At 42.4% G+C, this 21,156-nt stretch overlaps 1 protein-coding gene and 1 pseudogene across 2 annotated transcripts in view; both read right to left on the bottom strand.

Annotated features, from left to right (window-relative positions):
- Positions 1-2,505: 2,505 nt before the first annotated feature.
- LOC144668192 (ufm1-specific protease 1-like) lies at positions 2,506-3,244 on the bottom strand (annotated as a pseudogene).
- A 9,913-nt stretch (positions 3,245-13,157) lies between these two features.
- The window catches only part of efl1 (elongation factor like GTPase 1), a 299,163-nt gene continuing 291,164 nt past the window's right edge, over positions 13,158-21,156 (bottom strand). For both annotated transcript variants that reach the window (XM_078530449.1, XM_078530450.1), the window contains one exon: positions 13,158-13,363. In XM_078530449.1, the coding sequence (XP_078386575.1) occupies positions 13,175-13,363 (189 nt within the window). In that variant the 3' untranslated portion in view covers positions 13,158-13,174. The remainder of the gene's footprint in view (positions 13,364-21,156) is intronic.

Genomic DNA, 21,156 nt, shown 5'->3' with positions numbered 1-21,156 from the left:
ACAACATTGCATGTCCCTCACTGTGAATGTCAGGATGTGGTCAACCCATGGAGGGCTCATCTACACTGGTTCGCTGGGAGAGGCCGATCTCGCCTTCCCCACAGGAGTGATCCCTATCCTCCCCTGCCAGCTCGGTGGTATCCCCTCAAAGGGAGGGAGCTCCTGGATGTCGGCCGTCCCTCTTCCAGTCTGGGATCTCTCCCTTTTGTTGTGCACAAGCTTAGCCTGCATGAAGGCATATGGATGGGACGTGGTGAGAAGGGATGTAGGAGAGTCTGGGAAGCATTGCATGCCCGCTGAGTGTTCTGAGCTGCCCCCAGCAAGGGCTGAGGATGGAGTTTGCACAGCACGATAGATGAGATGCTGGTGATGTTGAAGTGTCCGTGAGACAATCAGTGCTGATGTGTCCCCCACTAATATTGTATGAGACCCCTTTGAGTGCATGATGCCATTATGAGAGTGCGAGATTGGAGTGAGCTGAAGGTTGACAGAGTGGATGAAATCACTCATCCTCTTCCTGCTCTGTGTGGCATTTCTCAGGCGGGTGCCCAACGAGCTGACCTTCCTTGCAACCGCCTCCCAGGCTGGCAAGGTGAGGTTGGTGGGTGTCCTGGAGTCATCCCGATGTTGGCACACTCCTCTTATCAAAGCCTTGAGGGAGACATGGCTAAACCTTGGGGCAGCCTTCTTCGTGTGCACAGCCATCTTGAGACGTCTCCTGAAGATAGCTGGGCTGGAGAGAGAGAGAATATGCGTGTTCGGATGGTGTTTAAATATGGTGCCTGGGCCTTTGATCCTATTAGGTAATGGTGGGGCAGGCGAATGAGTTCCTGACCTGCCATGTGATTCAGAGAGATACTCGCCCATGCGTGATAAAGCAAAGCAAAATTGGGCATGAATTACTGCCAGGCCAACCCACGGGAAATGCGCCACAGAGCCCGCATGCCATGGCACTTAATTTCAAAACTGGAAAATTCTGCCCAGTGTTTCTGCCGTTGTTTGATACTTGCCTTACACATACTCTGTGATGGCGTCATATCCCATCGATCTTAATCTGAACTGTTGGATTCTGGGCAGCATCATCGCAATTTCGTTTGTGTTCAGAAGGGTGACCAGTGGCTTATGGTCTGTTTTGATTTTGAAATGCAATCTCATAACATTGCCTGAAAATTTTTTGCATGCCCACATTGATGCCAATGTTTCTTTTTCTATCATGGCATATTGTTGTTCTGTTTCTATTGGTGACCTAGAGGCTTAGTAGACTGGTCTGCATTTGCTGTCTCCCTGCACATGAAATAAAACTGCCCGAGGACCTGTAGGCGAAGTATCTGCTGCTACTATGGTCTTTAATTTTGGGTCATAATGTGCCAAGGTTTCACAAGAGGTTAAAAATTGTTTAATCCTTTCCAAAGTATTTTGCTGGTCCACATTCCAGCATCACTGTTGACCCTGTCTCGACAGCTGTCTCATGGGCTCATTGATCTCTGCAAAATTTGGTAGGAACTTTCCTACTTGGTTGACCATCCCGAGGAATCTTTGAAGTTCATTTATGTTCCTGGGTTGTGGAAATTCTCCGATCACTTTTGTTTTTTGTGGATCACCTGTGATTCCAGTGGCTTGTACCATGTGACGTAGAAACTTGATCCTCGGTTTGGCGAACGCATATTTTTCATTCAGTGTTAGGTCTGTATCCTGTCAGACTCTCAGGACTGCTCTGACTCTGCGATCACACTCTTCTCTTGTGGAGCCATGTATGAGTGTGTTGTCTATATGGCATATTACTCCTTCCGTGCTTTCTAGAGTGTGAGACATTGTCCTCTGGGAAATTTCTGGAACGGATGCTATTCCACAGGGAAATCTGTTGAAACAATATCGACAGAATGGCGTTTTAAATGTGGTTAGCAATCTGGATTTTTTGTCCAGAGGCAGCTGCCAGAATCTACTGTTTGCAGCTAATTTGGTAAATAAAGTCCTCTCAGTTAGTTTGGCGAGGTTCTCATCCACTGAGGCCTTTGGGTGGATCTCACATTCCACTGATTTGTTTAGTTGAGTTAAATTCACGCAGATTCTTATAGGTTCGTTTGGTTTTGGGACTGTAACCGTTCCTGAACATCACTTTGTTGGCATGGTGACTAGTGAGATAACCCTTTGCTGCTGCATCTTTTCAATTTCACCCTTGACTTTGTGGGTGAGGAACTTATCTCGATAAAACCCTTTACTCTACATCTCCCCCCAAGTATTCTTTCCCTATCATATTTACATCCTGTAAAGTTTGTAGAATTCCACATTCTTTACAAAGGCATGTTTCTCACTTTAGTTTTCACTTTTCTATTTATTGTAAATTATTGACCATTCATTGCCATTTTTCAAATTATTCTTTTATAGGATATGGATTTTTATTTTTGTTTTACCAAGATTTGTTTAATTGAAGCATCATTTCATCAACTTTTCATCGGTTGCTCAATAAATACATCAGGAGGCTCACAGTTACAGTGTGTTGCACAATTACACATCTTTCCACTGAGGAAGGCAGAAGTTATAGAATGGATCCTGGTCAAACAAAACCAGTCTCTTCCAGGCAACCCATCCTTTCCTTTGATCATATTCCTTGTCCAGGGGCTTCCCGGAATAATGGGGATCCCGGACAAGGAGGTAGTGGTTCTCTGAGCCCGTGCACATGCCCAAAATCCCCTTTGAAGCATTGTCATTGTCACCACCCAGCATGAGTGGGGATCCCAATGTGTCAAAGCTCAAGTAGAGCTCTTCCACCTCCTGCAGGAGCTCCCTTTCACGTCACACGTGGACGAGTTTGCATGGTACATCGTAGAGCTTGTTGATGCACAGGGCGATCTCGAAGGAGCCAATCCAGGCCTTGGAGCTGATGAAATTCAGGGGCTTGTCCTCCATTTCCACCAGCGCCTCTTGCACTTCTTTTAGTGTGGGCACTCAATGGTTCTTTATATTTGTCTGTTGCAAAATAATCCAGGAGGAGAGGGTCTGCGTCGTCCAGTAGCCCCAGCCCTAGTCATCTGTCCCATCAACGCCGTATTGGTACGAGAGATAATTGCCCTGGATCAGTGACAGCCGGAGGATATTAGACTCTGGCTCAGGGAGAGGAAGGCCAGAGTGAATGTTCTTCACCAATTCCATGCCTAGTGCTTGGCCCTTGAGCAGCTCAAGTTTACTTGCGAATCTGGTGCTGGTGGGAGCCGGATTACTTTGCTGGGAGCCATGGGGTCCTTGTTCCCTGTCCACTCCAGTGCCGCTGTTAGGGCACCAGATGGACTTTTACGATTGACAATGGTTTCATGAACACTATTATTAAGATCAGCTTTAAATTCCTGAACAAAAACAGAATTACCTGGAAAAACTCAGCAGGTCTGGCAGCATCGGTGGAGAAGAAAAGAGTTGACATTTCGAGTCCTCATGACCCTGATTTCATTCAATTTCACCAGCTGCCATGATGGGATTTGAACTCATGTCCCCAGAGCATTAGCCTGCACCTCTGGATTAGTAGCCCAGTGACATTACCACTACACCATTGCCTCCCCTTTCACCAACAAGGGGAAACATTCAATGGAGAGACAGGTAGAGAGGTGCAGAGAATTAGGCCTGGATCTCCATCCTTGAGGGGAAATCGCGAGAGTTGGGAAAATTTCTGGCTTGGTCCACCCACCTTAGGCGAAAGCGCCCGCAAATGCAGGGTTTTTGCTGTTGGGGATGGGGGGATGCAGGTTGTTGCTGCAGTTGGGCCAGCCGACTTGGGAAAAAATTCAGAGGCAGCCACAGAGGCTGTTGAGTACTGCAGTGGGCCGCTTAAAAGGCCCACCTCAATTCTGTGGGACACCCCCCCCCCCGCCACCATGGTCCCCCATGCCAATGTAAGGCCACCACCCACCCACTATGGCTCCTCATGTCCCCCGTGCCAAAGTATATCTTCCTAACAACCCCTATGGTCCCTTATAACCCTATGCCAAGCTATGGCACTTTCACCCATTATACGCTGTATAGAACCAATGAACCCTATAGTGACAGTAGGATGCGTTAAAAAAGCTTGTAAAAAGTAATTCATGGATAACATTCTGCTTTCTTAAAAAAAATCCTTTTTACTTCAGGGCAATCATCTAGACCCTCTAAAATTTCAATGGTTGAAACTGAAAGAACTTGAAGCCTCTTAATCTTGTGTAAAGAAACATTGTGAAATTGACAGCAGAGAGCCAGGCATGATACAGGCTTTTGACCTGAACTAGCCTATACCCTTTAAAGACCCTGTTAAAAATTGGAAATCCCTGGCATGGGGGTTGGGAGTCCTGGAATTAGGTCTCAGCTGCCATTTTTAAAGGGCTCCTGAGTCATCCTGACTCAGCGAAAACCCAGGTCTTAGGAACGGAATTTCAAACCTTAGGCCAAAACAGCTGAGGCACAACTGCAAATGGTGGTGCAATTAAAATCGGGGGTGCTCAGTGACCAGAGCTGGAAGATCTGGAAGAGGATAGGAGGGGGGGTATGGGCATGGAAGGAATTGAAAACAAGGGCGAGGATTTTAAAATCAAGGCGCTGTCAGATCAGGGTCCAATTTAGGTCATTGAGCAGATAGGTGAACAGGACTTGGTGTGAGTTATGGATAGGCTGCGGAGTTTTGTTTGAGCTCATCATGGAGGGTGCAAGGTAAGAGGCCAGTCTGGAAAGCACGGGAAAAGTCAGGTCTGGAATTAATAAAAGCATGGCTGAGGTTATCAGCAGATTATTAACCGGGGCAAGGGCAGAGGCGGGAAATGTTACAGAGGTGGAAGTAGGCAGTCTTGGTGACAGAGAGAATATGGTGGTGGACGCTTACCTCAGGGTCAATTAGGATGCCAAAATTGTGAACTGTCTGGTTCAGCTTCAAATAGCGGCCAAGGAGAGGAATGAAATCGACAGCTAGAGAACAGAATTGGCAGTGGTAACCAAAGGCAACGGCTTCAGTCTTTCCAGTATTTGCAGGAAATTCCTTCTCATCTAGTATCTGAAGTTGGACAAGAATATGACAAATCAGAGACAGTAGAGGGATGGAGAGAAGTATTGGTGGGGTAGAGTTGGCTATTGCCAGTGGACATGTGGAACACGATGTCTTGCTTTGAGCTGATGTCACTGAGGGACAGCATGGAGGGAGTAAAGGATATATGTGGATTCCAGAGGTAATTGTTTGAAATCAAGAAAAGAAGCCGTTGCAGGTGATTTCAAGGAAAATGGAATGGAATCAGGCAAGGTCAGTCCCACCCAGCTGGACTATGGACAAGAGGCATTAGAGGAGGGTGGCGTGGTCAAGTGTGTCAAAATGATGAGAAGTGACAGTTTTCCATGGTCACCACGGCACAGGATTTATAGCTTTGATGAGGGCCATTTCAGTGCTGTGGCCGGGATGAAAACCTGATTGGAGGGTTTCAAACATGGTACCAGGGGAAAGATGGCCAGGTGCCAACATGTTCAATGGCTCATCAGGTAATTTTGTAAACTTCCCAACTCCAATCTATTCTGCGCCTTTTCCATTGTTTTATATCCTGCCTATAATGGGATGCCTAAAACTGCACACAATGCTTAATTCTCTACCACTCTGTGTTACACAATACACTGTGCACCATGCACTTCTATAGTTGGTGAAACACTATACTTTTGTGTCCTGGTCAATATTGATCCCTGAACCAACATCACTAAAAGAGATTCCTCCTCCTTTAGGTACCATGCCCTAAGATGGATTGGTCCATGAATATGCTTGATAAAGTGGTTTGCCATTGCCTTCTGCAGTATGGCTGACCAAGAAACTCTCCTGCTCTTACTGCCTGCCAACAGGCGTGTTGGAAGGATTTACAGGCCGATAATCAACCTGCTTGGCCACATTCTGAACGCAACTTCCATGGCCATCAAGTCTAGAAGTGGGACTTGAACCAGGGGCTTTTGGCCCAGAGATAGGGGCACTAGCCCACTGCACCACAAGACCCCCTCTAAAAGGGATTACCTGGTCATTGTTACATTGCCTATTTTGGGACCTTTGTCCGTGCAAACTGGCTGCTGTTGCTTCCCTACATTACAACAGTGACTAAACTTCCTGAAAGGGTGGTGGAGGCAGGTTCGATCGAGGTATTCAAAAGGAAATTGGATTGCTACCTGAAAATAGAGAATGTGCAAGGTTACAGGAATAAGGTAGGGGAGTGGGACTAGGTGGAATGCTCTTTCAGAGAGCCAGTGCAGACTCAATAGGCCAAATGGCCTCCTTCTGCATTGTAAAGATACTGTGATAAAAAAAAACTTCAATGGCTGTAAAGCATTTTGGGACATCCTGAAGTCATGAAAGACACTATGGCTCAGATTTTTTCAATGGCAGAGCTTCCCTTCCTGCCAATCGAGGAGTCAGTGGCGAACACATTGCTGCTGATACTGGCAGCCCGGCAGCCATTTCACACTCCAAGGAGCGTTAATTGGCTGGAGTTGGGACTTCCGCCCCTCAGTCGGGAGGAGGTCCCGCCTCAGAGTGCTGCTGGCCAATCTTGATTGGCCAGTAGCTCTCCAGTCCCAGCAGTGCCAAACGCTGCATGTGGACAGGAAACAAGTCCCCAGAGTCTAAGTCCCAGGAGCCCAAGGTCCCAAGCTTTGGAGGTCTCAGGGTGTTGACGGAAGACGGGGCCCGTGGGGTGGCAGTGGTGGGCAGAGAGGGTTGGGAGTGTTGGCGGAGAGGCTACAAGATTAGGAAGCACCTGCAGGGTCCAGACCAAACTGTGGAGGGGGGTGGTTTTAGGGGGAGGGGTACCTGATGTCGAAAAGATGCTGTTGACGGAGGTGCCCCTCTCATCCTGCTCTAGGCCTGAGCAGAGTCACTTTTTGGGCTTCCCCCCTGCCCCTGAACTCCTCCCCCCGGGTGGGAAATGGACCTTAAGTGGTCATCAATTGGCTACATAAGAGCCTCAATTTGGCCAAGGGTGGTGGGGAGGCTGGCCTTGGCCTTGCCCATCCCACCGTAAAATTGCGGCGAGGTCGGGGTGGGGGAGAGCTCAATGGGAAGGCCATACAAAGAATTTTATGGCCACCCTCCCTCAGGCCTATAAACCTGCTGGCAGGGAACATAACATTCTGTTCTCTATGAATGTAAGGTCTTTCTTTACAGTTGTAGACCAGTGTCAGATCAGCACCAGTGCTTCATTCAGATGATTTATTGTACACAGCATGACTGAAGCCATATATTTTCAGCATATTTCAGAGGTGATGCATGATTAACAATAACAAGTAAATAGCAACATAATTTTAGCAGAGCTTTAAAATTGTACTTTTATCATTTAAACTAGACTTTAAGTATTTAATAAACTACAGCGGCTGAGGTTGAAGAAGAGAAAACAATCTTAAAAAGCTATTGAGACCGTGGGCGCAAAGTTGAAGAAAATAGTGCCCCTGTAACAATCCATCAGATCGAACCATTTGATGCAAAGCATCAACAATTTCCTAAATTCATGAATTATCATCTCTATTTAATAATTTACAAAAACTAATAACATTGTAGCAGAGATTAATAGCACTCCCCAAAATTGAGCCAGGAGGCAGGCAGGCTAAGATCAGGGTCAAAGGTTGGCTCCAAAGAGGGAAGAAAGCAACAGACAAAACAGGCAGCCTTTGTCTGAAACCAGCATCTGCTGCAACCAGTGATCTTTCTTCCAACAGCTCAGCACAGTACTTCATGGTCTCCGTTTATTGCACTCATTCGACAGATACTAGGCTTCAGTAACTGAAGAATCAGATATTTCTCTTTCAATATCGAAATTGAACCCAGTAAGCTCTGAAATACATATTCCACTAAGAGTTACAATGAAACTCATTCATTGTTGTGGCTCTGAGCAGTTTGACATTCTTTACCTCACCTGACTTGGGTTTTAGAAGGTCCGCAATATGATCATTTCCTCTGAAGCTCAGCTGAAGACAGCACTCAGCAATTCCATAAATAATGCTGAGCTATCTGAGCAAGGCTTATATTTCAGTTCCCTGAATCACAGCCTTTCTGTCGAAGTCTTCAAGAACTCAACTTCAGTTACATCAGCCTCGGGACACAATGAGAAAACGTCAATCATCCATACTCAGCTGGTGGAATGAAGAGGACAAGATATCCTTCAAATTATAGCAAAACACCTTTTCTGGCCATTTTTCTTTTATTTAACACCTGCTGTGGGAATTAATGCCAAGTATCATGTTTGACAATCCACTGGTTAACGGGCTACATAACACTTGACTGTAAAACAGGTAATCATGCAAGTTCCAAATTCAAATCAGTTCAACATTGAGCTACAATTTTTAAAAAGATGATTTCATGTGCACAGGGATTGTCCTTTCACTGAAAGTATTAGTGTACGAGCCTCTGCTGACCCACCATGCCAAAGGCAGATAGTTGCCTGTCATACAGCTGATGAGGAAACTCAATGAGGCTTAGCATTACAGCTGCTGGAAGGCGTTTCATGGAGATGGGGCTTGAAAATGCTGACTCATCTATCCAGGGTTTGGAGCCTAAGGAAGTCAAAGGATTGCTGATGACATCTGCATCTCTGACTAGAGGATGGTTCCATTGAAGTCACACATATTCTCATGAGTTGTGGTACTGGCTATACTTTGCAGGAGTTTCTAGTGCCTTCCGTCCACTTGACTTGTCAGGCAGCGAATAGCCAGCTATAACGAAAACAGAAAATTCTGGAAAGATTCAGCAGGTCAGGCGGCATCCGTGGAGAGAGTAGTTAATGTTTCAGGTTGGTGACCTTCCATTGCCTTTCTTCCAAGGCTTATTGGCCAACAGATAAACTTCCAATATAGGACTGCTTTTGAGGCCTGAGTAACTGCCCCTGTTACTTGAAATAAAATCACCCTCAAGTACATTTAATTTCAGTCCATATTTAAGCTGTCAGCTAAGTTCCAGAACAGATTGGCTCACATCTACCTTGAGGCTCAGCTCGACAGCCCCTCAAACACAGTTAATGTTGACTTTTTTTTAAAAAAAGGGTACAATCTTAATCTGGCTGTCAATTGATGCCCCAAAGGATACTGGGTGCAAGACCAGGATTGCAACCAGCCAAGAATAATTCTCATGGCCAGTAAAATAAATATGTAATGACGTGCTGAAGAATGTGTGTAAATATGCACTTTAGCAGTCATTTTAGATGTTCCTTATAGATACAAATTGAACAAGCACATTAACGAAAAGATGCTGATGCTGTAATTAGCATTCCTCTCTGCGTATTAAATCAGTACGATTACAGATTAGTGCACAACCCGATCTAAGATACAGTATGACAGAATCCAGTATCAGTTGATATCTAAGTTTCAGCCCGTATGTCATCACAAGTGTACCAATTACCAATCTGATACGCAGTATACCAAATCCTGCTGAATGCATTTACGATTAAAGCTTATGCAAGAGATAAAGTTTTAAATAAAATTTTCACTTCTTAATTTCTTTGCCCAGGGAAGTTAGAATGTGCTGCCACAAGGGGTAGTTGGGGTGAATAGCTTTGATAATTTAAGAGAAGCTAGGTAGGTACATGATAAAGAAATGAATAGAAGATTATGTTAAAAGGATTAGATGAAGTATGGTGGAAGGATGTTGGTGTGGAGCATAAACACTGGCATGGACCAGTTTGGCCAAATGGTCTGTCTCTGTGCTGTAAATTCTTTGCAATATTTGTCTTAATACCATGCAAAGTTTGTGCATGCACAGTGGCCACCTTCATGCTTTCAGCTTTACTATATTCTATAAACATAACTATTATTTTCAGCTTTATTTCTGTATTTTGCCACATGTCCAGTCCTATTCAGTGCTGCTTAATTAATTTTAACATTCAATTTTTCAGTGTATTCAAAAAAGTAATTCCTTGGCTGTGAACTATGCTGCCAAGGACAGCATTTATTTCCCATTCCTTATCGTCCTTGAGATGATGGTCTTCTACTGCAGTAGTCTGTATAGTGAAGGCACTTCCATTGCTCGGTTGTTACTTACAGGGTTTTGACTCAGCAATAATGCAGGAATGACGACAAACATCCAAGTGAGGATGGCGTGTGACTTGCAGGCAGATGTGCTTTCATGTGCCCCCACTGCTGGTACTTCTGAATGGTGGAGGTCACAGTAATGGTGCCACTGTGAAACCTTGGTGGGTTTCTGCAGTGCATCCTGTGGATAGGACATGCTACAGCTATAGTGCGCTAATGTTGCAGAAAATGGATGTTTATGTCAGTGGTTGGGGTGCTGATAAAGCAGGCTGCTCTGTCCTGGATAGTGTCAAGCTTTTTGAATGTTGTTGCAGCTGTTTAGATATAATCAGCATTTTCACTGAAATCTGCCCAGAATATACTGTGTTATAACTGCAAACTGATCTGTGAAAAGATGAAACTATTGCTATTTTGAATGATATAAAGTCATAAATCACATGAAAAATTAGCAGCTGTTTTTTGCTAGAAAAATCTCCAGTAAAAAGTGCTTCTATTTTGTGAAGTGTTAATAATTTAGAATAATAATGTGTCTTCTAATGTTGAGTTCACACAATTTCCATTATAATGTAGACATAGGAATTTATAATGCAAAACGTGAGGCAAAAATGTGGTAACAGGAAGTAAGGTTTTGTAGACAGGAAACATATACGGATGTAAGATTTTTAGAAGATATTTTGATACATTGAGATTGATACAAAATATAACTTCTTTATTAATGCAGCATTTCACAAAAGATAAGCTAAGTCACTCTGTTTAACTCCTCATTCACGGCCAATTAGCTTCTTTTGATTTCCAAGGGCAGGATTTTTAGGTTGGCGTGTGGGCGCTATCGGTGGGCCCAGGAGTGGCTGGGGAAGGGACAGCCTCGTGCAATCGGCCCCTGACGCGTGCTGAAAAGCTCAGCGCTGCCGGGGTGGGGGCGGACGCTGACGTGAGGGCGGATGCAGGGAAGCGCCGAACGAAAGCTCCCTGAAGGCAGAGAGCTGCCTCAGGGAGCTGAAGAATCTAAAACCATAATAAATAAAGATTTCAAAATTCCGAAAAAAATGCCCACGCATTGGAATCAGTCACCTGAACATAGTGTCATGGTGAAAATTCTGCCCATGCGTTTTTATTTTTTTTAATTTAAGAACGGAAACCTCATCCCGTCCTTGGATGAGGTTTCATCAAAAGTGCAAAGTTCACCTGGCAGACTCGCCTGTCCGCCAACCGTAAGGTGGATGGACCACGAAAAATCGGGGACAACTGGAACTTTAACGGGCTTAATTGCCTTCTTAATTGTCGGAGGGCACGCTTCAGACTTGTGCGCCGACCGAAATATTGTGCGAGCACGGGATGACATTGGGACGCTCGCCCGACATCATCACGCGCTATTTTATGCTCCAGCGGGTCGGGCGCATGCCCACACACCGATCTAAAAATTCTGCCCCAAATGTATTTGGATTTTTAAAAAATGCATCAATATTGTTTTTCCGTTGATTTTCACCTCCTCCTCCCCAAGTTGAAGACCCACCAACTGCCAACAAGGCAAGAAACCTGAATCAAGTTGGCAGACATTTGGATACACAGCTGTTAAACAGGTTGCCTCTTGCCCAATTATTGATGGAGAGACATGCAAAAGCCCCTTTGCACAACATGGCCTTAAAAATGTGACCTTAAGCACATTTCACATTAGAGAATCAATGTTTAATCAGATTTCACAATACAGGGGGAACTGAATCAGTTTTCTGCATCATAAATTATTGATCAGAGCTAATGTTACATAATGTTAATGTTAAGGGATACCAGGCTTGAGATCATGACTGAAAATGCTGGAAATGTACAGAAGACCTGGGAGCATCTGTGGAGATAGAAATAGAGCCAGGGTTTCGGGTCAGTCCTGATAAAAAGCCATCAACCTAAAATGTTAACTCTGTTTCTTTCTCTACCGATGCTGTGAACTAGAGCTGCTGAATGTTTCCAGTATTTTCTGTTTTTAGATTTCCAGAATACGCAGTAATTTGCTTTTGTATTGAGGCAATCTCAGTCTACTTTTAATTCAAATAATTGACAACTCAATTTTTAGCACTGCATTCCCACTTGGCTGTGTTATTTGCCCAGCTCAATTTGGATAATTCAAATTGTTTTTGTGTAAGATTGCTCATTATCAGCAGTAGACTGTACAACTGCCATGTGATGTTAAACAAAGGAAGTGGAATCCTAAACCAATCTGGACCCTCGTAAAAGATTATTGCTTTCAACTGTCATCATGTGCTTTGGGTTAAGGCAGATAAATGCAAGCAAAGAATTCTAGATTTGAACTGAATACATCCAAAGCTGGGGAAAGTATATAGATATAATAATTAATTTCTTTCAAGGTTACTTTTCATTTTCCCTCCATTCACTTTGAGCTAAATCAGTGATGGCACTAGTAAGAATTAAAAATTAACACATTAATGAGATTACAATGTTTACAGCAGGTGGAACCACCCATAAAGCCTCAATGGGGTTAAAATCTTCTTATAAATTACTGAATCTGTCGTAGCAATCAGAGCAACACACTGCTGTGCTCAACAGCATCATCACAGTGTAACCTTTGCTGACACCTCCAATGTATAAACTTATATTAGTACAGTGTAGTAGAACCACCTGTTCCAATTCTTCCCGTAACGTTATTTTGAAATATGCATTAATTAGTCTTAATTTTAACTTGGTAAGCCTGGACCACAGGGAGAATTTAGTAAGTGAAACATTCTTAAAATCTCCATCTTGATTGAATCAGAATTAGGGGCGACTTTTTCACTTGAAGCTCTTAGGCTCGTTAGAAGTAATTCAAAACAGACCAAATCAATGTCAATGCAAACATCTATAAACTGCAGAGGGTACCGCACAAATGCCTGAGTTCCTTTGCCACAGCAATTTCAGTTTCAAGTAACTGTGGCACGTTTTCATTCATTAAATAGTCTATCACGTAAATATCATGTTTTAGTCAGTCTTTAACTTTGGCTGATGGTATGTTGTACTCAACACGTACAAGGAATTAGAACGGAGAAGGTTTGATTTGAGTTTGAAGATAATATTAAGGTAACAAATTAACATTTCTAGCCAACTCTCAATAGTGCACGTTTTTGATTTCATCTTCAACTTTCTAACCATTCTCAACACACGAGTAAACACTCTTGAAAAAGTTTGTATTCTGAAGCAATTATTTATTTTTGCTGAGCGTTCTCTGCTTCTCAGCATGCTCAACAATCTTCTCTTCCACATACAGCCCTTTCCGTTTGCGCACGGTATTCATGTACTTGTGTGCCTGGTTTACAGTATCGGCCTTCTCTCCGAAATGCAAGTACTCTTCTTCTGTTGTGGGAACCCAGTAGGGATCACTGGGAATTACCTGCATCACAAAAGGAACAGCAACAGTTACAAAGGAGTTGAGCTTAACCATTGCAAAGAATTTTAGGGTGGGGTAGAGGGAACAAACAGCTACTCATGAAAAAATAAAATCTTCCCATATTTGTTCAACAATCAAAAGCAGAACTAATATTTGAAATGAGAATGTCCTTCTCCAATAATTCAGTTTATAATCACTGGATGACCAGAATGGCAAGCATATAAAAGCACAATGACCTTTGTGAATTTTTGAGCCATTAAGATCCGAATGCCAGTCTTGCAGAATGAAATACCTTTCACCTCCGGAACATAGGCAGGGAAAGGCGAGCAGATGCACTGCAAAGCTGCTCTGCTCTCCAACTACAAACCTTAATCCCAGATTCAGAGCAGTACACACTACCAGGAATTCTTCATTTCTCACACGAGCCATCTTTATGGTACCTCTGGGTTAAATTGTCAAATTGATGATAAATTCAGTGATTCTGCTTGTCAAAAGGAGGGCAAGTCAAAGAATTTGGACTATGATGTTGCAGACATGTCTTTGACCTGCGGCTCCCTTCAAGTGAGTTTCCCTGCTGGATTAAAGTGGCCAAACTCACGTAAACCAGCACAGAGGGGAGGCTTTTATCCCATCAGAGATTGCTGGGTTCAGACTCTAGTCTTGCAGCTGTTGTCATTTTTTTACCTTGCAGTACTTCAATTCCCTGTGTCATATTCTAACCAGATTCCATTCCCCTATCACCCCTGTGTTCGCTGATCGACTTTGACTCCTGGTCAAGCAATGTCTTGATTTTCAAATTCTCATCCTTGTTTTCGACTCCCTCCATGGCCTTACCCTTCCCTACGGCTGTCATTGTCTCCAGCCCCACAGCCCTCCGAGATATCTACGCTCCTCAAATTCTGGCCTCTTGTGCATCCTCGATTTTGATCATTCAACCATTGGTGACTGTACCTTCAGTTGCCTAGGCCTCAAGCCCTTCCTACACCTCTCCACCTTTCCTCCTTTAAGACACTCCTTAAAACTTACCTCTTTGCAAAGCTTATGGCCATCTGACCTAATATCTCCTTATGGGGCTATATGTCATACTTTGTTTTATAATTCTCCTGTGAAATGCCTTGGGACATTTCATTGCATTAAAAGGGCTATATAAATAAGCTGTTGCTGTGTTGAGCTTCCTCTCAACCTCAGAACACAAATTTATAGGTTAGAGAAACTTACAGGTGATCAGCTCATATGATTGTGTCATGGTCACAATTTAGGAGGGAACTTAATGACACAGGTTATTTTTGTGCAAGCTTCCTATATATTTGAATATCTGTCAGTTAATATTTTTGGAATCAGTAAGATGAGATGGTAAAGCCTCCTATACTAAACCTAGCAAGATTTTTACTTGGTATATCTCACAGTATTAGTGTCACAACTTTTGGTGAACTGTATTCATGTTTTACCCATCATTTTTATTGCCAATAACAAAACTGAATAATACGAATAATTCAAATGTAGGATTATGCCTTGATAACCTTGTTACTCAGCTAAGCAGAAGGAGACAATTGATGTTACAGAGTTCATAATGCTGTGATGTGAAGTGATAGGAATTCGGGTCAAGGCCAGTCAGTTTCTCAGCTGAGCTGGGTAATTGGAGAACAACTGAATGACAAAGTGCTTCCCCTCAATACAGCAGGGAAAGAAAAATTAGTGTGGAGATATTGCAGGCTATCTCTGTGCACCTCCCTGTTCCAGACAGAATTGGCAAGGGCCTGGGAGCAGGTCTGCTAGCTAATCAATAAATCGAGGTCGAGTGCTCAAGCTCTGGACCCCACAAATAATTGGAACCACCAAGAGTATGAAATATAAAATATGCTATGGTACATTTTCCAGGGCCCAATCTTTGTATGTGAAACAAACAAACAAGAATTCGGAAATCAGCAAGTGAAGCCTTTTTGCAAGATCCCCATTCTATGCAGAATTCAACCCTTTGGCTGCTGCATGTAATGTTGTGCCAAAGGTAAACAGCAATATCCAAATTAACCTAAACAAAGCATATGCAACTTCCTCTTGGTATTGGATGAGTTTGCTCCATGTACTCTGATTGCCTATCTGCAGTGGTTAATTAGGAAGTGTGGAAAAAACTCGTAAAAGGCCAGGCATGTCCTTGTGCAACTTCTGTTCTATATTCTGATTTTCTAACATCATTTTCAGTGGCAGCTTTTGTTCTTTTTGTAATCATTGTCCTCTTCTCTCTTTTTGTTTTAAAAGGCTCTCTTTAAAAAGATGTTGATTGAATATCCAGCAGAAATTCTGAACAGGTTTACCCCCGGCTTAGATATATGCGAGTCCTGAAATTATGCTGTGGGATAACAGATCAATGCATTTGTCTGAACTTTCTTGTTTTTTTAAGCGGAGCATTAGCTAATTTAAAATAAATGCAGTCCTAGTGAAATTTCAAACTAATGTGATAATCTTTAGTACTTATTAGCCTCTAGTGTGATTTATAGCCCCCAGGGTGGGTGGAGATTACATTTCCTAAAGACCATTTCTATTCTGTCAATAAATTACAATTTATAAAACAGGCATAGTGGTATTGTTGCTGGATTAGTAATCCAGAGACCCAGGGTAATCCTGCGGTGGAATTTGAATTCAATAAAAATCTGGAATTAAAAGTCTGATGACGACCATGAAACCATTGCCAAATGTTGTAAAAACCCAGCTGGTTCACTAATCCTTTTGGGAAGGAAATCTGCTGTGCTTACCTGGTCTGGCCTACATGTGACTCCAGACCCACAGCAATGCGGTTGACTCTTAAATGCCCTCTGAACAAGGACAATTTGGGATGGGCAATAAATGCTGGCCTAGCCAGCGACGCCCACATCCCATGAATGAATAAAAAATATTCAAACAACAAAGTTTGGAGGATTCATTGATTACAAGTGAGAGAGGCTGAATTAAAACAGGTATTGCTGTTGGCCCTTTACGCTTCAGTACGAGTTGTGCAGAAGATAATTCCGTCTATTCATGCAATCAGGGATCATCAACTCCTTCACACCATCCTCCTTATACCATCAGTGCTCATTGTTTAAAATAAAGAAAAGGCAGGGGAAAAAAGGTTTGTTGTGATTGACTCTAATCTTTTTTTTAAAACTGGTTATTTTTTTTTTAAAAAGGGGGCACCAACTGTGAAACTCTATCCCTAAAACCCAGTGTACTAACGATAAAGATGTTTGATAAATATATAACTTGGGTTTCAACAGCTAGTGGTAAACACTGTGATCATATTAGTATGTAGGTCACCGGCACTGATACTAAGCAGTGTGGACTAGCTGGAAAGTAGAACCATATCTTGCTTTAAAAGGGAATTGCTTGAAATAGAAGCCATTCAGCTCATCAAGTCTGCCATAGTGCTTTTCTCCACACAAGCCATTTTATGCAAACTCACACTTCTGCTCGCTCACGAAACATCTTAAGGCTACGTTTTTCAAGCAGCTGTCTAATTCCCTTCTGAAAAAAATTATGGACTCTACTTCAATGATGGTTTTACAACTGAGAATTACACATTCCAATCACCTTGGTGTAAATAATTATTTTTTCTGGCTTCAACGTAATTCTTGTGATCATCTTAAATTTTCATCTCTTGTTACTGGCTGACTGCCCACTGGAACCAATCCAACGCTTTAAAGGCTTCATTTATAAGAAGTTGAAGATGATGTTTCCACTCATGGGCAAATCCAAAACTACAGCCCATTAATATAAGATAGTCACTAATAAATAGGAATTCAGCAGAAATGTCTTTATGTTGTGGAGTGGTTGAGGCAAATAGAGTCACAGAATCAAGATGCGCTTAAGGGGGAGCTAAATGAGGGGGAAAGGAATAGCACGATATTCTAAGAGGTTTAGAAAAGTATGATGGGAGGAGCCTAGGGAAGAGCATAAACACCAGATTACAGCCATAAAAACAAAAAACTACTGCGGATGCTGGAAATCCAAAACAAAAACAGAATTACCTGGAAAAACTCAGCAGGTCTGGCAGCATCGGCGGAGAAGAAAAGAGTTGATGTTTCGAGTCCTCATGACCCTTCAGCAGAACTGAGTAATATTAGGAGAGGGGTGAAATATAAGATGGTTTAAGGTGGGGGGGGGGGGAGAAGTTGGTTGTAGGGACAAGCAAGCAGTGATGGGAGCAGATAATCAAAAGATGTCACAGACAGAGGAACAAAGAGGTGTTGAAGGTGGTGATATTATCTAAACGAATGTGCTAATTAAGAATGGATGGCAGGACACTCAAGGTACAGCTCTAGTGGGGGTGGGGTGGAAAGACTGACAAGGCATTAAAGGTATAGATTTAGAAATAATGGAAATAGGTGGGAAAAGAAAAATCTATATAAATTATTGGAAAAAACAAAAGGGAGGGGGAAGAAACGGAAAGGGGGTGGGGATGGAGGAGGGAGTTCAAGATCTAAAGTTGTTGAATTCAATATTCAGTCCGGAAGGCTGTAAAGTGCCTAGTCAGAAGATGAGGTGCTGTTCCTCCAGTTTGCGTTGGGCTTCACTGGAACAATGCAGCAAGCCAAGGACAGACATGTGGGCAAGAGAGCAGGGTGGAGTGTTAAAATGGCAAGCGACAGGGAGGTTTGGGTCTTTCTTGCGGACAGACTGCAGGTGTTCTGCAAAGCGGTTGCCCAGTTTACGTTTGGTCTCTCCAATGTAGAGGAGACCACATTGGGAGCAACGAATGCAGTGGACTAAGTTAGGGGAAATGCAAGTGAAATGCTGCTTCACTGACTAAGTTACGGGAAATGCAAGTGAAATGCAGCCGTTGGGCCAAATGGTCTGTTTTTGTGCAGTGAGTTTCTATGTAATAATCAGATCTTTCTTTGACTTACTCAGTCCCTGTGAAAAAAAGTTCCAAATTCTCAGTTTCTCTTCACAACTGTAACCCTTCAGTGCTGGGAACATCCAGTATATATTACAGAACTGTCCCTAATTGCACTGTCAAAGGTGCAAAATATATGTCAGAATTTACTTGGAATATCGATGCTTCTCATATCTTTTTTTTATTATTTTAACTGTTCGGGGTAAAAAGAAAAAGCGCTCCATTAGCTGAGCTTTGCAAAGTTAAACATAAGCTGCTTTGTTCACTAAATCCTTTGATAGAAGTATCTGTTCAACAACTTAAAAAAAAAAGTAACCACACTGACAGGAAATCTCGATGACTTCTGTAGAACATAAAAGCCGCTTTTGCAGGAGACAATTATGACAAGATTACTTTTTTTTTATTATTAACTTTAGCCTTCAAGCCACGGGACTGGAATGCCACTTAGGATTTATGCTGCTAATAGCATGACCCAACACTCACGCAGCAGTCAAAAATCATAATTATTGCACCAGCACAGGCAAGTCCTTACACCTGGTTGGGAATCTAAGCTAGTGAGATGTCTAATTTAAAGAACACAGATGGCAGTGAAACCAACGGCAAGATTCACTGTAAAACAAAACCCTTTTCTGCTCTGAGAACTCAGGGCAGTGCCGGAGGGGCATATGTCACCGTACATCTGCTTCTGTTTAGCAGTACAGAATTTGTGAAAGCATAGCAAGACTGAAAAAAAAACGCATTTATCCTGCCAGTCAAGGGCCCTGCTCTCCAAGATGAATTAGTTCCATGCGATGGTTCAGCTGTTGTTTTTGCCTCTCTTAATTTCTCCTCTCCTGAAGGTACTGGATCTGGGTGCCGATGACCCTCGGTACCTTGTTTGTATGGCCCATTATTTACGAGAGAGTGAGGGGTTAAGGTTTGGTCAGCAATTCAGCTATGGGAGTCATTACACCCCAACAAATCTTGTCCTTAATCATAGTCCATAAAAAGACTATTTCTAGAGGGGTTCAATGGGAAATAGCCAATCTTAGGAACCTAGTTGATTTGCCCTAGAACCTTAGCTCTAAGTTATTGATGGTCGATAGCATCCCTTCTGCTGCTTTGGTTGAGGTCAGCCAGCTGATCATGGTCCAGAAATCAAACTTTAGGCCTTCCTAGTCCATGTGGCTCAGTCCTACAATGTGTGGTGGATTTAACTAGGTTTACTGTTTTAATAAGATTTGGTCCTCAATCCTCACATGGATTTATTGAAAGAATGCAAACAAATACCATTTATGATAAGATTATCCAGCCTCATTACTTTTCCACAATTGAGTTACATTCACAATTGAAGTTTATTTCATTCATTCTGTGACTAGGCATCACTCATTATTCTAAGCATGTTTACATTGTGTGATGACTGACTTAAAATTTTGAGAGACTTTCACCACTTTTTTTTGTGTTTTTGGCTTCTGTGTTTCAAACCATTCTTGTAGATGATTCCTCAGTCATATGTCCCCAAAAGTATTTTCAGTTGCCCTGATATCTAGATAAAATATTATAGCATGCCTAAGATAATAAACAAATTACTACACCTACTGGCTCTTCTCTTGTCTTTGACAGAATAGTGCCCTACTAGACTTTGTTTTAGAATTTAACTGAACAGGTTTATTAAAAATCTTACATCGGCACACATTTCCTATCTACAAAATTCCTATCGTTATATTATCACACTTTTGTGTCAGCTTCGTTGAATATAAATTTCTTCTTCTACACTGATAACTGATAAGGTCTACATAAACTTCTCACACTGCACTTATACCATCCTGCCAACGGTAGCAGAGCAGCTCCTCAGTTTTGCACCTCCAACCCCTTAGCCTGCACTGCAGATAACTTCAACCAGCTTTACTTTCCAAACTGCCGTTTGAAAATAAGGGCAAAATCTATGACTTTAAACCCAGGCTCTAAACCTCCTTATACCTGATGGCTACACTTTCAATGCCAAAAATCAAATAGCTAAACTTGACATCGTTTTTGTATAGTCTATCTAATGGAATTAAATCAAACTTGCTTATTTTAAATCATTTGATAATTCAACATTTTAACCACCAAATTCCTACTTTGTTATGCTGTTTATGTTGTTGAATTCAAATGATCGGATATTTCATTTTTTAAATACAATATTGTCTAAATTGTAGATTGTAGTAAAAAGTAACAAACAGTTCACAACTGTTATGCTACCATAATCAATTTTATTTTTCCTGTTGATGACAAAAGTAAACTTTGGAAGTCCCTGTTTTCAAAGGCTTGCTGTTTTCAAAATGCCTTAAGGGCCAACTTTTAGGAAAGCTACAGTTTTTTTTGTCCGTTCATGGGATGTGGGTGTAGCTGGCTTGGCCAGCATTTATTGCCCAATTAAGTGTCAACCACATTGCTGTGGGTCTGGAATCACATGTAGGCCAGACCAGGTAAGGATGGCAGATTTCCTTCCCTAAAGGACATTAGTCCATTCAACAATCGTTTCATGGTCATCATTAGACTTTTAATTCCAGATTTTTATTGAATTCAAATTCCACCATCTGCCATGGTGGGATTCAAACCCCAGGCCTCAGAGCATTACCCTGGGTCTCTGGATTACCAGTCCAGTGACAATACCACTACACCACCGCCGCCCCATTACATCTTAGCAATTAAGATGAAGAGTTAGCAGCCCCCTCAACAATCAAATTATACCTCAGTTATAGCCACCAACACCCAATCACATTTATTTCTACTGCAGAATAAATATTCATCCTCAGATTGTGGCTTTGCTGCCAAGGCTGGCAGTTATTCTCCTTCCCTAGCAGTTCAATGCAACTGAATGTCTTACTAGGTCACTTCAGAAAACAGTTAAGTGTGGACAGGAGACATATATAAGCAAGACTGGGTAAGGATGTGAAGTTTATTTTCC

The sequence above is a fragment of the Cetorhinus maximus genome, chromosome 26 (assembly GCF_964194155.1).
Source record: "Cetorhinus maximus chromosome 26, sCetMax3.hap1.1, whole genome shotgun sequence".
Classification (NCBI taxonomy): domain Eukaryota; kingdom Metazoa; phylum Chordata; class Chondrichthyes; order Lamniformes; family Cetorhinidae; genus Cetorhinus; species Cetorhinus maximus.
The sequence above is the reverse complement of the archived record's forward strand: the minus strand, read 5'-3'. Positions and strand labels throughout refer to the sequence as shown.